We start from the raw sequence: 16,195 nt of genomic DNA, 5'->3' as shown, positions 1-16,195 counted from the left end.
TTGCTCTCGTACTTTAGAATTGGCCCCTCTGAAATTAGGAACCAATCCACAAGATCCCTCCCTTCTGACACCAGCTGCAGAGTTTGGGGGTACCCAAGGCCACTCTTGGGTTCCATAATTTGCTACAAGGAGACTCACGGAATTTACTGGAAGCTGTTGAGCTCACTTATGGTTTATTACAGTGAAATGATGCATGTTAGAATCAGCCGAGGGAACAGATACGTGAGACAGAGTGCAGGCGAGTTCCAAACGCAAGTCCCCAGTCCTCTCCCATTGGGGTCACGGGCAGCATGGACTCCTGGTAAAAATGTGCGACAGTACACCTGGAGCACAGCCACCCAGGGAAGCTCACCTGAGTCTTGGTATCCACAGGTAGGTCTGATACCGTGTGACCCAACGCCTCTATTCTAAATCATGTGACTGTCCCACATGACTCCAAGTCCTCAGGTCAACAGACACTCATGCAGGGCCTTCCCTGGGCTTAGAGATTACGTCCCAGGAGCCGGGGGCAAAGGCGGACCGCTGTCTGGGCAAGGTCAGATTCTTGACCACACAGCCACTGTTACTCATCTTCAGTGAATGGACAGAGTAATGATCTGACATCATAACTGGCTCAATGCATACATAAAAATCTTTTTATTTGTTTCTAGAAATTCTTGTACAAGCTGAAGATTAGGTACCAAAACTGGACTTTATCGTGCATATTCCGTGGAGCCTGGTTAGGTAGGGTAGGGTTAGGTAGGAAAACGGGCTTCTGCCGTCTGACTGCCCGTGTTCACATCCCAGGTCGACCGTGTTATGTGGCCTTAGCTAGTCGTTATTTTACCTTTCTCTGCCTTGGGTTCCTCATTAGTAAATGAGAATAATAATAGTACCTATCTTGTGGTGGTGTTAGGAGAATTAAATGAGATAATACGTGTTCAGGCCAGAGGAGTGCATGGCATGTAGAAGCACTCAGTAAATATCAGATACTATTATTTTTACATTTATCATTGAAAAAATTATCAACCTTTTTCAAGTTATTTTCTGTGGAAAAATATGTAGTTTTTACATGAAATTTTTCCATTTTCATATCTTTATCTCTCTCAACACAAGTGAAAGAGTGAAATAACAATCTTTCTTTAAAAACTGTGGTCTTTTTACTGGGTCCGCCCAGAGTTACAGTGGTGAGAAGTAACCCTCTGGGCCACTGTGTTCTAATGACTCTGGGATATGGAAATCATTGGCAGATCTTGGCTATAAATTGTGGGCAGAATGAAAAGGTGTTTTTTTTTTTTAAAAAAAAAAAAAAAAAGGCCTTTCATTTTCCCAAGACGCCCCTGAGAAATCTAGAAGGTTTGGGAGAAAATACGTTAAATCTCGAGTCAGTCATTTTAGGACTGCTGTGTCACGCCCCGATCTTCTCACTCATCGCTTTCTAGCATGGAACCCTTTGAAGATTCGCTTTGCCAGCATCGCATAGCCAGGGCTAAAATACAGTCTGCCTGCTGTGGACGGGACCTATCGGCCTTTTGAAAACTGTTTAAAACTGAACGAAGCACAGGAGCTTTCTATGATGTTAGCAGAGCTTTGAGTCTCTACCAGCCATTAATTGTCTTTTTAGGCTTTCCTGGGAAGGTGGCTGACCTCGAGACTTGGCTTCCGCTTTTGCCATCTGTGAGCTGCACTTGTCTACATGTGATATGTGTTAAGATTGTTTTTCCAAAGAGCATCACTTTAATACTTTTCAGTATTGTGATACATTCAGACTTAGATTTGATGCTCGTTGTCCTCACTCTTCAGACTGTGGGGGCCGACTTAGGAGACTTGGCCGATAGAGCTTCAAAAAGACCATTAGCTTCTAGGCAGGGGGTCCCCCTTTGCCCCCCCCGCAAAGCTCTTGTGGATTTGGTTTACTTATAGGACAGAAACAAGTAGAAGGGGCATTGCAAGTGACAACCTGGCGACCTAACTGAGCACTGTCTTGTCCCCCAGCTTATTTCCAGTGATGCTGACGGAGCCATCCAAAGGGCTGGGAGATTCAGAGTGGAGAATGGCTCTTCAGATGAGGTAAGGCAGCGTCCCAGTTCCTGTCGTGTCACCGGGCACGTGGTTCTGTGATACAGCAGGGAGCAGTTGGTGACCCTCGCGACCACGGAAGACTTGCCTCAATGGGGCCTGGGAGGGCTGAACAGAGCTTTTCAGAGCTTTGCTTGAAGCAGACACGAAGGGAAACTACCATTCTTTGTATGGAAAGTGCTATTAATAGGATGACACATGCCCTTTAAAAGATCTGATACCAGATAGACATATGAGATGAGACCAAAAGGCAAATTCGCAGCCAGGACACCCTTTGCGAATGGGCCCTAGAATCCCAGGCTGGTCACCTCGGCACTGCCACGTGAGCAATATCAGGGTCCAGGAGAGCGATGCAGAGAAGTACTGTGATTCTAAAATGTCATCTTTATTCAGAGAAGATACCAGAAAAGGAGGCCATTACTGTCTACCACTCCTCGGGCCCAAGCCCCCATTCTGGGCTCTCCTGGTCGTCCTTGCCGGGCCACAGGGATGGGCTCGTCTCACTTTTCTTTCTTCTTTAAAACTTCCGCTGCCCACTCTGTCCCTCGGGGTCGACCCCCAGTGAGCAGTAGCTCCTCATTGTGCTCCAGCAGCCCCCAGCTTTGAAGTCAGACAGTCCTGGGTTCAGGTCCCAGCTTCCCCACCTCCTACACAGTCGTGTGACGCTGGCAAGTGACCCAGACTTGCTGAGCCTTGCCTTCTTCATCTGTAAAATGCAAGCTGTCTCGGGGTGGTTGAGAGGATTCAGTGAGCTGAACCTGGAAAGCTGTTAGCACTGTGCCTGGTGTAGAACGCATTCAGTAAGCGATAGCTGTTCTCGTGATAATGGTGGTGGTGGTGGTGGTTCCCATAACTGGTGCGGTGTAGCCGGCCTTGCCCTCCTGACCATCTTAATCAAGTTCTTGGTGAAGGGCTATAGATTTAACTCAAAGGGCACATCATACAGGAAGTTGTTGCCCATCTTAACCTTTGCCTTAACGTAGATTACCCATTCACCCAGACGTGTGCCCTCACCATTGTTCTGTGAGGCAAAGGGACAGTTCCACCTTGGGCTGGACCTCTGAATAGTGCCCACATGCTTCTGGTCTAGAATGATGTCAACTGACCCACATAGAAGAAGGGAAATTTGCCTCTGAAGCTTGAAAACAGCCCTCCCCAAATGGCCTGGCTCTAGAGATGAGACAATCTTATTACCACAGACTCAGGCAGCCCAGGGTGTCCCAGGAGCTAAGTTGGGAGCAGAAGCATTCAGTCCTCATGTTCTAGTGCTCAGAAAACTAGTGGCCGCCATGCTGAATTTCTGCTTTGAGAACCTAAGTGTCAGAGATCCCCAGAGGTTGCTGTACCTCAAGAAATCCTCTGCTGCCAACATTTTGCAGAACTTCAGCCCAGCTGAAAATGAACAAACTTCACTGGACCCTCCCCACCCTACACAAGCACAACTCCAGCCCCTGCCAGCACCCGTGTCTAGAGGAAAGACAGAAATGGAGCCTTCACGGGGTCCTAGGATGACCACACCCTTTGGTCATCAAACAGTCCTCAACTGGTGATGTCAGCTGGCCCTGCTATTTGCCAGAGGACATGTTCTGGGACCTGGTCAGGGATTGGAAATCTCCTGAGGACCATGATGGTCTGGAGTGGCTCTAGAGTCAGCCTTCATGGGTTCAAATGGTGGCTCCACAACTCACCAGCATGGCCGTGGGCAGCTCACGTAACATCTTTGGAACCGTTTGGTGGAGTGATTGATTTCACAAATCACTGCGGTCTGTTGTATTCAAAACACAGTCCTGTCTCGGATTGCTTCTCTGCGAAATACGATACCAAGGCTCAGACATGGTTTTAAATTTTATTTCTACCAAAGCCACTGAGCATGAGGGCTCAGTTGGAGCATCTTGGCTCTGTTTTATATTGATGGTGTTCCGTTAAAAGCTTCTGGCCAGCGTTGATGCACAGCCTGATAAAAGACCTTAGGGGAACCCGAGACTCAAAGGGAAAAAAAAAAAGAAACTGGCTTGTTCTGAGTTAGTTAAAGCAGTTAGGATGTTAGAAGATTCCATATAGATGCTTAAAATTTTTCAAACCCATGAACAAACAAATTGCAAAGCAATTTCACTGTTGGGTATTTTTCCTTTTTATTATTGAATTTTAAGAGTCCTTTACACGGTATGGATACTAGACCCTCATCAGATATATGATTTTCAAAAATTTTCTCCCATTCTGTAGGTTGTCTTTTCACTTTCTGGATGGTGTCCTTTGAAGTACAAAAGTTTTTAAATGTGATGATGTCTAATTCACTTATTCTTTTGTTGCCTATGTTTTTCGTGTTGTAGCTCAGAAACCATTGGCTAACCCAAGGTTGCTTGGTCATTTTTTATAGTTACTGTTGACATCTTAAAATGTCAAATTTGCCTTTTATTTTTTAAACATAGTGCGTATAATGGTTTTCTCATCTGTGACTGGTGATTCCAGAGTGTGAAGTTTGTTGTGGCTCTCTGTCTGTTGTTTGCGTTTTCTCCTGGCATATGCTCATGGTATCCTGTGTTTCTCTGGGTGTTGGCAGCCTAATTGTGTGCTGTTTGTGGTTCAGGTAGATGGTGTCAGAATTGAGTTGAATTGTAGGACACCCAGCTGGTGTCGGAGAATTGCTTGGTGGTGTGGGGAAAAAACACATATCAGAATTGGAATCAGCATCAGAGGGAGGATTTGCCTTCACTTTTTCCAGACACCTCTAGACTAAATTCCCAGCTTGAGACTTTTACACCGCCTGGGGGATTTAGAATGGAATTGCAGATGTACGGGGAGGCCAGCTTACGGTCACAGCACGTCAGGGACACTGCCCACTCGGCCCGCTCAGCACCGGGGCAGCCTTCCCGGCACCTTTGGGCAGAGTGAGTGGTCTCTTCTGGTCCCCTTTCCCTTGAATGTGTAGCCCTTTGGGTCCTAGCTTAACGTGGAGAGGGCTGGGTCTCCTGTGAGACTGACCTACTTCCGTGGGTCCTGGGGGTTGATTCTTTGCCTACTTGCTCCACGAATTCACCAGAACCAAAGTTTCATGTGCCAGGATTGACACATACTCTCAAGCTAAGGAGAGCTGCCATGCCCCCCTTACCTCTCGGGGTTCCCACTTGCCTTCAGTTTGGGCTGGTAATTCCATACAATCTGACAAGCATTCCAGTGCTTTGAAGGAGATGATTTTCAATCTTTTCCTAGTGCTTTGAATTTCTTCAGTGGGAGGGTTGGTCAAATAACCTGGCCCACCATTACCAAAAACCCAAGTTATAGCAGGAGCGCTTTTCATATAATGTGTCAAGTCGTTCATTCAACCCACATTCCTTGGATCGTTTCTCAGGGCCAGACTGGTCGTGCTGGGGTGAGTAAGACTGCTGAGCTCCCTGCCCTCGTGGGCTCACAGACTGGCAGGGAGAGCAGGTGATAAATAAGTAACACAGATACACAGGATGATGCAAGTTTTGTAACTGCTGTGGAGAAAACAAACGGGGGCCATGGTGCAAAGTAACAGGAAGAGCCCTGCGTAGATGGGGTGACCAGACGAGGCCTCATCAGGCACAGTGAGGCCGAGGCCTCTGAGCAGCGCTTCTCAGACTGTTCGTGGGGAAGGACCCACGGCTTTACTTCTGATCTGTGGCAGAACTCTGTGCGTCCCATTGAGCAGCATGCAGGACCCACCTCACGCAACTCACCCCCAAATTTAATAACACCAGGTTGGGCTGGACTCTGTTTAAGGAGCATGTACTGAGGTGTCACAGAAATCTCAGTTTGCTGTCCACGTTCCTGAATGCTTGCTTTCCATTCCATGCACGTCACCGTGGACCACACGTCCTGCCTCAGCGTTCACCTAGCTAGTCCCGTCCCCAAGGCACAAAGCCCTGTAACAGCTTTGCCGACAGTCAGCTTGTCTGGCCCTAGTTGAGTGTCTCCAGTGGACACAGACTTGCTACTCTCTTGATGGGTTTTCCCCTCCTGACACCAACCAATTCTGACACCAGCGGAGTGTCCTACCATTCAGTTCAATTCCCACACTAACTACCCAGAGTTAGTGTCAGACTCCACAGGTTCAAGGGCTCAGTCCCATAGACTGCCCTCGCGTCAGACGCCAGTAGCCAGTATCAGGTCCCGGGTTACCCATCCTTCCGTTCCACTTGACTACAAAGTCAGAGGTTCCCACAATCCTCCTCCTCAGATTTAGTAATTTTCTAAAATGATCCACAGAACTCAGGAAAGCACTTTACTTGCTATTACCCGTTTATCGTAAAGGATGCAATTCAGGAGCAGCCAAAAATGAAGAGACGCACAGGGGAAGGTATGAGCATTGGGGGCACGAAGCTTCCATGCCCTCTCTGGCACACCACCCTGCCGGCACCTTGATGTGTTCACCAACCTGGAAGCTCCCGGAACCCCACGGTGCAGGGGGTTTTAAGGAGGTTTCATCACATAAGCATGACTGATCATATCATTGGCTATTGGCGATTAAATCTATCTCTGCCCCTCGCCTCTCCACTTAGGTTTCAGGGTGGGGCTAAGAATTCCAAGCTTCTCATCAAAGCTTGGTCTTTCTAATGCCCGGTCCCATCCTCAAGCTATCTAGGGGCCCACCAAGAGTCACCTCATTACAACAAAAGATGCTTCTATCACCTGTATCACTCAGGAAATTCCAAGGGTTTTAGGAGCTCTGCACCAGGAACTGGAGACGAAGACCAAATATATACTTCCCCTAATCCCACAGCCCTAAAACAATCACTTTCATTGTTTAGCATCTCTAATTGCTAGAAAGTTCTTTTTAATTGGACAGAATTCATCTGTCTGTGTTTTCCAGCCAGAGTTTCTGTGTATGTTTTCGGTAGCCCGTAGTGCAAGGCTGAGCCCACTTCACATGGTAGCCCTCAGGCATCCCAGGACACCTGCTGCCTTGCTCCTGAGACCCGGGCGCACTGGGCTCACTTCCATTCACCATCACCTCACGTCTGCTCCCTGGGCACGTGAGGTCCTTACTGAACCTTTGAAACTGGACGTCTCGGAACTGAACGAGGGCTCCAGGTGCACCCCGCACAGCTACAGAGCGTAGCAGGCTGTCCTGTCCTTGCCACCGACAGCCTCCCCTTTTTATAAAGCCTGACGACGCCTTACTCACCACACTGCGCTACCTCCCCCCACACGAGTCTTTTCCACCTGTGCTGTTATTTAGCTGTGAGGCGACATCATGGTGTAGTGGGGACAATTTTGAGTCCAACGAACCGGGGTTCAGACCTCAGCTCTACCACTTATGACTCAACATCCATAAGCCTCCGTTTCAAAATAGGTGAAATGGGTACAGATTCCTGCTTTGTAGCAGCTAGGCTTTCCCCAACTGTACCTGTGCAATTTGTATTTGTACCCACGTGTAGGGTTTGGCGTTGTCCACGTTGAGTTTAATCTCATCAGTGTGTTCCCATAATGGCTAATTGTCAAGAGCTTTTTTGACATCTCAATTCTGTCGTTTGTCCTATTAGCTCACCCACTGAGAAGCTTTATATTCCCTGTGCTTCTCCTGCCATCTGTGTGCTCATTCCGATTATTAATTAAAGTGAGTGTGACCCTTGGCTGGACCACTGGAGACCTCCTTTCAGCTCACTTATATGTATCAATTAGTGTATGGCGGAGCAGGGGCACGATCTTTCAGCTCTTTACAAATCTATCTTCCCTAGCATGAGGAAGATTCTCTTATACACTGTTGGGGGATATGTAAATGAGTACAATCTTTTGGGAGGGCAATTAGCAGTAATTAAACATGTGTGTACCGTGTTCCGCCGAAAATAAGACCAGGTTTTATATTAAGGTTTGCTCCAAAAAATGCCTTAGGGCTTATGTTCAGGGGATGTCATCCTGAAAAATCATGCTAGGGCTTATTTTCCAGGTAGGTGTTATTTTCAGGGAAACACGGTACCATTTGGCGAGCAGTTCTACTGTTAGCATGTGTATGGTAGCACTGTTTAAAATAGAAAACCACACACACACACACACACACACACACACACACACACACACACACACCTGAAAACTACCCCTATTCCATCAGTAGAGGAAATGTAAATTCTGATACATTTGTACAATGAAATGCTTAGCAGCTTTAGAAGGAATGAAGTAGATGTAAAACCATAGAAAAGTGTTTAAAAAAGTGATAGAAAAGCAAGTTCCAGAATGATTTGTATATCATCCCATTTCCTTAAAACAGCAACAACAACAAAAAAGATACATATATTTGTCAAAATGCAAGAAAATTTTCAAAAAGATACCTAAGAATTAATAGTAATTTCTTCTGCAGAATGGAAATGGGAGGCCAGGAAAGAAGTTGGAGAACCATAACCTTCCACCCTAGGTCCTTTTCTGCTCTTTTCATATTTTATACATCGATACTCAACTGAAGTATTTAATTTTTTAAAAAGGAATCTGTATAGTTGTTTAAAAGAACAAGGTAGATCTATATCTACTGACATAGAAATATTTCTAAGATATTTTGTTTAGCAAAAATACAAGTTTCAGTATAATAGCTCTACGACTGTCCCATTTATGGAAACAAATCATACATGCACATCTGTGTGTGTATGTGTGTGTATGAATGTGAATGTTATATGTATATATTATGTATACAGTGTTTATACATATGTTTATATTTTCGTAAATGCATGAAAAGATCTGGGACTATCCAAAACAATCCAGTAGCATGGTTATTACAGGAAAAGAAAGTAGGTTGCGGCATGGCGGATAGACGAGAGAAAAGAATTTTAATTTTTGTGTGATTTCACTTTTTTCAACCAGCTTATGTTTATATGTGCAATACAAACCCTTTTTAGTTTATCTTTTTTTAAATCCATCTTCTTTACTGCCAATGTTCTCTCAGCAATTTAACCTAGAAACTGAAGTAAAGTCAGTTTAAATGCATTCCCTCATTAATGCAAGTCTAGAAAAGACTCAAAAATCCCAGGCATTATAGAAAATTGGGTCTCACTTGTGGTCTGAGTGCTGTGTTGTATGGGTTCCCTGCTTAGTCAAGTATTAGAGAACATTCAGATAAAATGAGGGTGCTATGTATGGATTTTGACTCAGTTCAAAGTATCTTGGCCAGGTTCAGTCTTCTTCCTTCACACCCCACAAGAATAAATGGGTACAAAAGACAATTACGGCAGCACGGAGCCTTCGGGGGCTTTGGAATCTGAGGCAGAAATGGCTCCAGTTTTCTTAGTCTCAGGACTCCTCCACACTGCGGGCACGTTCAGGTGTGTCTGCAGCAGAGAAGAATTAAGGTGCATTGCTCCCCATAACACCTCGCAGCAAATGATTATCTGAAAGGCCATAAAATAATGTGTTTGCAATGGGAAACTTCAGTTGACTGGAAAATACGCTCATCAGAATATTTCCCCCTAACTTTCTTGTTGAAGTCAAAAGATATGGCCCTGTGTCACCGTCACCTTGAAGTGCTGCAGACAAACTTTCTGTGTCGCTGGAATTTTCTGTAAAATAGGTCATACTTAAAACAGTTAGGCCTTAGTGCAAAATTAAAACCACAAGTAGGTACCACTACACCCACTGCAGAGCTGCTCAAATGAAAGGGCTGAAATGCTAAGAGCAGGTCAGAGGACGTGGAGCCGCTGGAATGCTCCTTTGTATTGCTGAGAGTGTCAAATGGTGCGTCCCCTCTGGAGAACTGTTGGCAATATCTGCCAAAACTGAGCGTCTGCCTCCTGCATCCCAGGAAGTACACCCAACAGAAAGCGCATGAGCGCTTATGCCCCCAAAAGACAGGCGCAAGAGTGTTCAGAGTGGCTTTATTCTTAACAACCCAAAACGTGAATCAATCCACATGTCCAGCGACTGAAGAGTGAATCTGTGGATGGTGGTGTCCATCCTGTGGATTGCTACGTGGCCGCGGGAAAGCGTGAGCTCCTGCTACACCAGTAACGTGGATAAATGTCACCGACATGATGCCGAAGGACCAAAAGCCTGACTCCAACGAATACACACAATGTGACTTCATGCTCTGACGTTCAAGAACAGATAAAACAAATCCGTGGTGAGAGAAGTCAGGAAAGTGAGAAGCTTTTGACGTGTGATTGGGTATTGACTGGGAAAATGAATGGAGGCGCCTTCTGGGTGCCAAAGTGTTTGCTATCTTGATCCAGCTAGTGATTATAAGGGTGTATATATATTGTTAAAAATTATTTAGCTGTTTAGGGGGAACAGAGGTTTGCCACCCCAAAATATGCCTGTTTGGGGGGTATTGATTCTTTTAAGCTGGTGATTTTTAAGGAAATAAAACTCAAGAAGAGCCTCTTACCTCCCGCTTACCTGCTTAAAGGAGTTGAGTTAGAAAAACCTGCTCCAGGAAGGGAGATCACCTTAGCATAATATGAACTAAGTGTGGCAGAGAGAGGAACCTGCAAAGTCTATCTGTTAGACTCCCCTCTGTGTCCCACTGTTTCTGGGTCGCCAGCAAGAATTTGTTTATCAAATCTTGCTCTTTCATATCCACCGTGATTGCCTACCTTCCCTTCAGCCCACATCACTACCTCGTTTCACCTTAGCTCAAGATGGCATATAAGCCTCAACTGCCCGATTTGGCCTCAGGTCACATATTCTCAGAACCCCCATATATGCAAACCTACTAAATTTGGTTATTTTCTCCTGTTAATCTGCCTCGTGCTAATTTGATTATTAGTTCTTCAGCCAGAAGAACTTAGAAGGGTAGAAGGAAACTTATTTTCCCTCCCCTGCACTGTACCTTAAGGTTTGTGCTCTTTCCCGTCTACTTCGATTAGATGTCATCAGAAATTGGAACTCACTTTCAAAGTCATTCTTCTGGGGTCCTGGAAAGAGAGTCTTTTTTTTTTTTTTTTTTTTTGGGGGGGGGGGGCTTAGTTCCCATTTCTTTTGTCGCTTCCTGTGTATATTTTCATCTTTACACCTCATCATATGTGCTTTTAACAAGGCATGGGAAGTGTCTTGCTCTGCGAGACTCACAACTTTTTGGTGTTGGATTTTTTCCCCTCCAGTTTAGCTAAGTATTCAGTGACGATGGAAGTTAAATCGGTAATTTTTTGATCATTACAAAAAGAACTCCTCACTGACAGTTTGCACAGCATAGACGTATGGGTATGCCACTGGCCAGAGTGCCGTCTCGTCCTCAGAGCTGCTGGGCTGTGTTTGGGCCTCCCGTGTGACTCCATGCCACAGCTGGCTGTGTGCAGACCTCCGGGAGGGGCACGACACCATGGAGTCTAGAGTGTGGGGTCATTTTCTACACCTGCGACCCCCCTTGGCAGTCTGTGAAGCCTCTAGACCCCTCCTCAGGATAATGTTTTTAAAGGCATGAGACAAAATACCCAGGATTACAAAGGGAAATCCGTTGTATTGAAATAGTTATCAAAACGATTTTTTAAGCCTAATAAAGGATGCCATAATATACATGCTTCTTTTTAATACATTAAATGACAAATCCAGCAGGAGGTCTCATAACTATCATAATTTTTAAACAGTGAAGAGTGTAAACAGCATTTCAAGCTGTCTACAGTCACTAGAATGAGTTCTGAACATGCCTGTGATTTTTATTGTGACATGGTTATGAGGGCTGTTCGTCCTACTGAAGTTTTTTGCATATATTCATAGTTGAATGAAATACTAAATTTAACTTAGAAGTTAGGGAAAATAAAGATTTCTTTTTTTTTTTTTTTTTGCACCCATCTAGGTTCATGCCTAGCTTGGATTCCTCTAGAACCCCTGTTTAGAGCACTGATTCTCAAAGTTCAGTGTTCAGCAGAATCACCTGGGATGTTTGGTAAAATGCAGATTCTAGGGCCCAAACCTCAGAGATCCTGAGGAGGAGATCTAGAAGGTGCCCAAGGGTGCACATCTGAACAAATTTAAAAGCACTAAGCTAAGATCTGGGCTGCTACCTGAAAGAAACCTCTCTGTGCCATGCAAGTGCTGGCGGCTCGAGAGGCTTAATTAACCTGGTGACTTTAGCGTCCCCTCTCCAGGCTCTGCTGATGCTTTCTAGGATCCAGGGCCTTGGGACCATGACGCCACCCACTGTGGGTCTGACTATGTAAGGCCAGCTGCCTCGTCTGGACCCGACCTTTGCTGGTCAGCTGATGTCTGACCTGGCTGGTGGACCCCAGGGTTCTGCTGCAGCTACGTGCTGTGTGGTGACATAGTAGAAAGAACTGTGGACCGGGAGGACCGCCAGTGGTTTCTGGTTATAAAATGAATAGCTGTTGATAGTGAACCATCTGGAAAATCGACAAGGAACAAAATCCAATTATATGCTCTTCCTGACTCACACCAAGAGATCAAAACTAAGAGGCAGCATCTCGAACAGGTGGTTCACATTAGCATCGCCACTGAGGAACAGACTGAGGGGGCAGCATCGCGTACACGCAGTATTGCGACCAGGTGCGTGTAACCTGCAGCCAGTCATGCGAAACATCAGACAAACCCAAAATGAGGCCTGCTTTACTTTTTAAAAGGGTGTGTGTATGCTGCACTCTTCACAAACGTCAGTGGGCTAAAAGACAAAGGAAGTCTTTGGAAATGTTCCAGATTAATCTGAAGAGACACGGCACTAAATGGTCCTGCCCTGAAGGGGGAAATGCTTAAACAACATTGCCAAGTCCATTGACAAGATCTGAATACAGATGGTAGATTCAAGTATTGTGTCCAGGTTGAACTTATAACAGTTGATAAAGCCGTATTGTGGTCCTGTAAGAAGATACTTCTCCTCCTGGGAAATATACACTGAGGTCTTTAGGAATAAAGCACTGTTGTTAATGCAACTTAGTCTTAAATGATTGAGAAAAAATGTGTGTGTGTGTGTGTGTGTGTGTGTGTGTGTGTGTGTGTGTGTGTGTGTGGAGAGAGAGAGAGAGAAAGAGAGACAAGGAAGTGAACAAATCAATACATGGGATAAAATGTTACCAGTCCGTGAATCTGGTAAAGGACCTACCAATATATCAATAGCTGATTACTAAAAATTCAAGAAAATTCAATAAAAGCACCAAAATACTAAGAAACTTTAACCTCCTTTTCTACTTCTTGATAGGTTAAAAAGGTAGAACATAAAAAAGGACACAGAAGATGATATCATGGTTAAGATTTTTAAAAAGAACACAAACCTCTGAAATGGGAACTGATTTCACTTTCACTTCCACTACTTATTATCTCTGCTGCAACCTATTTCATGAAGTTGGTGGAGATAACGCTAGAGCTAAAGTACCCGGCCTGGTACTGGGCCCTAAGTGCTCTCTCAATGAATGTCAGTATTTCAGAGCCATGAGAAAGATAGAAAGCACCCCAGTTCACTTTGTAAAGCAATATAACCCTGAAAGAATGACAGAAATACGTACAGGAAAGAAACCTAAGGCTCCATCTCACTAACACACATGATGCATCAATCGTTGCTTTAAATCCAGCTGTATATCAAAAGAATCCTATACACCATGACCTCTAGTAGGATGTATTCCAGAAATCAAAGAACTGTTCAGCGTCAGGAGAGCTGGTAGTATAATTCATTACATTGCTAAGCTTTCCCCATTTAATCTATAATCTCAATAGTTGCCCCCCAAAAGCTTTCAGTAAAAAACTAAGAAAAGCCTCTGTAAACTTGGAATGGAAGGGAACGTCTTCAACATTATAAAGGAACTATCCACAGACATCTAGTAAGTCACTAGATTCATGTCAGAGCCAGAAAAGTAGATGCTAGAAGTCTGCCTTATACACATGGCACAATGTGGAAGTCGATGGAGTTTCAAACAGTATATTCATTATGATTCCATTTGGGTAAGAAAAATACGTATGTATGTCCATGTGGGGGAAAAATGAGATGAAATCATACCAAATCGTTAGTAATTATCTTTGGATGGAGGATTCAGATTACTCATTGTGTTTTTATTTTCCACATTGACTTATTTTTATGATAAATTTTTAAAATTCTACAAAGAATATGAACTCTGCTGCAGAGATGTGTTGTTGCAGGTGAAATGTGCCTGTGACAGGGTAACAAACAGAAGAGCGTGCCTCTAGGGGGCACCAGCTCCCAAATAGTGCAGAAGCTTCCAGCCAGAAAGGAGAGAAACCTGAAATTCAAGTTAGAAATAGCTGAATTCGGTGGAGTCTTTAGGGTTTCTATGTATATATAGCATCATGTCATCTGCAAAAAGTGACAATTTTCCTCATTCCCAATTCGGATGCCTTTTATTTCTTTCTCTTGCCTGATTGCTCTGGCTAGGACTTCCAATACTATGTTGGAAAGCAGAAGTGACAGGGGACAACCCTGTCTTGTTCCTGAACGTAGAGCGAAGGGCTTCAGTTTTTCACCATTAATTATGAGATTAGCTGAGGGTTTGCCATATATGGAATACTATTCTGCCATAAGAAAAGATGAAATAGTGCCATTTGCGACAACACGGATGGATCTTGAGATTATTATGCTAAGCGAAATAAGTCAGACAGAAAAAGTCGAGAACCATATGATTTCACTGGTATATGGTATATAAAACTGAAAACAACAAAGGAACAAGACAAGCAAATGAAGAAACAAAAACTCATAGACACAGACAATAGTTTAGTGGTTACCAGAGGGTAAGGGGGGAGGGGGGTGGTAGATGAGGGTAAAAGGGATCAAATGTGCGGTGATGTAAGAAGAACGGACTGGGTGGTGAACACACAATGTGATTTATAGATGATGTATTACAGAATTGTACACCTGAAATCTATGTAACTTTACTAACCATTGTCACCCCAATAAACTGTAATTTAAAAAGAAATAGCTGAATTCACTGGCTCACTTTGTTCTTTTTCCCACACCCCAACGGCCTCCAGAAGGCTTCTATGATGTCGATTTAGACTGGGTCGATTAGACTTTTCTAATGATAACATGTGGTTACAGCCCTGTTTGTACGCTTTTAACAATGACTTTTCTTTGGCCTCTGGTTCATTGTCAGCTTCTTGTTTACTTTCTAAGTAAGCCTCTTAATGGCACAACTTTGTTGCTTTACAGAATGCGACTGCTCTGCCAGGTACGTGGCGAAGAACAGACGTGCACTTAGAGAACCCAGAATACCACACCAGATGGTATTTCAAGTATTTTTTAGGACAAGGTAATTATGCCATGACTGTGTTCGGGAAGAAAGGACAGTCAAAATGGAAGTTAGTGTTGGTGTAATTTCTAGCAGGCTGTGTGTGTGAAACTGATCTGTGAAGGGACACTGACGGCAGGGCATTTCATTTCAAGGTCGGCCGTAAGCTTTGGAGCTCTGACGATTCGATTCAGAGTCTCAGCCCTACATGAGTTTTTCTTGTAATTTTTTTTGGGGGGGCCAGTTGTTTTTGTCCCTGGGGAGTTAAAGGAGATTAGATCATCTGAAAGTGATTTGAGACATAAGAAGAATTTGCAGGGTGGAGAACAGCTTTAGACTTAACAAGGCAAGTACCCTGTCAATAGTGGGTTTTGAACACTTTAGTTCAAGGCAATAAGGGGCAGAAATGGTTCCCTGAGTTCCAGGGCCAATATAGAACCAGAGGCATCTTCCTGTAGGCTCTGGTGACAGGTGTTTATTCTCACCCACCATGTGCCTGGCAGTACCGTGATCCCGGCCTTCATGGAGACGGTAGAATGGGTTCGGATCCTCGTCCCGTCATTATTAACCATGGGACCTTACCCTAGTTACTCTCCACTTCTGAGACTTAATTTTCTTATCTGTAAAGTAGGGGGCATTACTATTACACATCTCGTAGGTTTGGACAGACTTTTCAATGAGATACGCAGGGGGGAAAATGAAGTCTGATGCCTGATACAAAGCAAGAACTCAGGTATTAGTAGAACACACGTACCTGGAAAAGTAGAAAACAGGAGTGTGGTTAATGACAGAAGGTGTGGGAGAATAATCATTATTGTAAATGAGTTAGATAAACTTATCAGGCTAATACATTTGTTTGTAGAGAGCTATGAAAGACACCAAATAGTATCTTTCAAAAACTCTGATACTGTACTATTATTCCACTTATTTGGCAAGGTCAAATATTCCTTTATATTTCTTTATAAAGTAAGAAATCAGTGGGAAAACTGTCATCTTCCCAAAAGCTTGAAAGC

General features: G+C 44.3%; 1 protein-coding gene across 3 annotated transcripts in view; it reads left to right on the top strand.

The window, feature by feature from the left end:
• GARNL3 (GTPase activating Rap/RanGAP domain like 3) overlaps nucleotides 1-16,195 on the top strand; it is a 124,143-nt gene that overhangs the window by 55,673 nt on the left and 52,275 nt on the right. For all 3 annotated transcript variants that reach the window (XM_074331031.2, XM_019728603.3, XM_088793586.1), the window contains 2 exons: nucleotides 1,975-2,049; nucleotides 15,104-15,203. In XM_074331031.2, coding sequence (XP_074187132.2) covers nucleotides 1,975-2,049; nucleotides 15,104-15,203 — 175 coding nt within the window. The remainder of the gene's footprint in view (nucleotides 1-1,974; nucleotides 2,050-15,103; nucleotides 15,204-16,195) is intronic.

Source organism: Rhinolophus sinicus, chromosome 16 (assembly GCF_057876585.1).
Source record: "Rhinolophus sinicus isolate RSI-liver-muscle chromosome 16, RSI-T2T, whole genome shotgun sequence".
NCBI lineage: Eukaryota > Metazoa > Chordata > Mammalia > Chiroptera > Rhinolophidae > Rhinolophus > Rhinolophus sinicus.
Note: the sequence above shows the minus strand (reverse complement) of the source record. Positions and strands in the feature narration are given on the sequence as shown.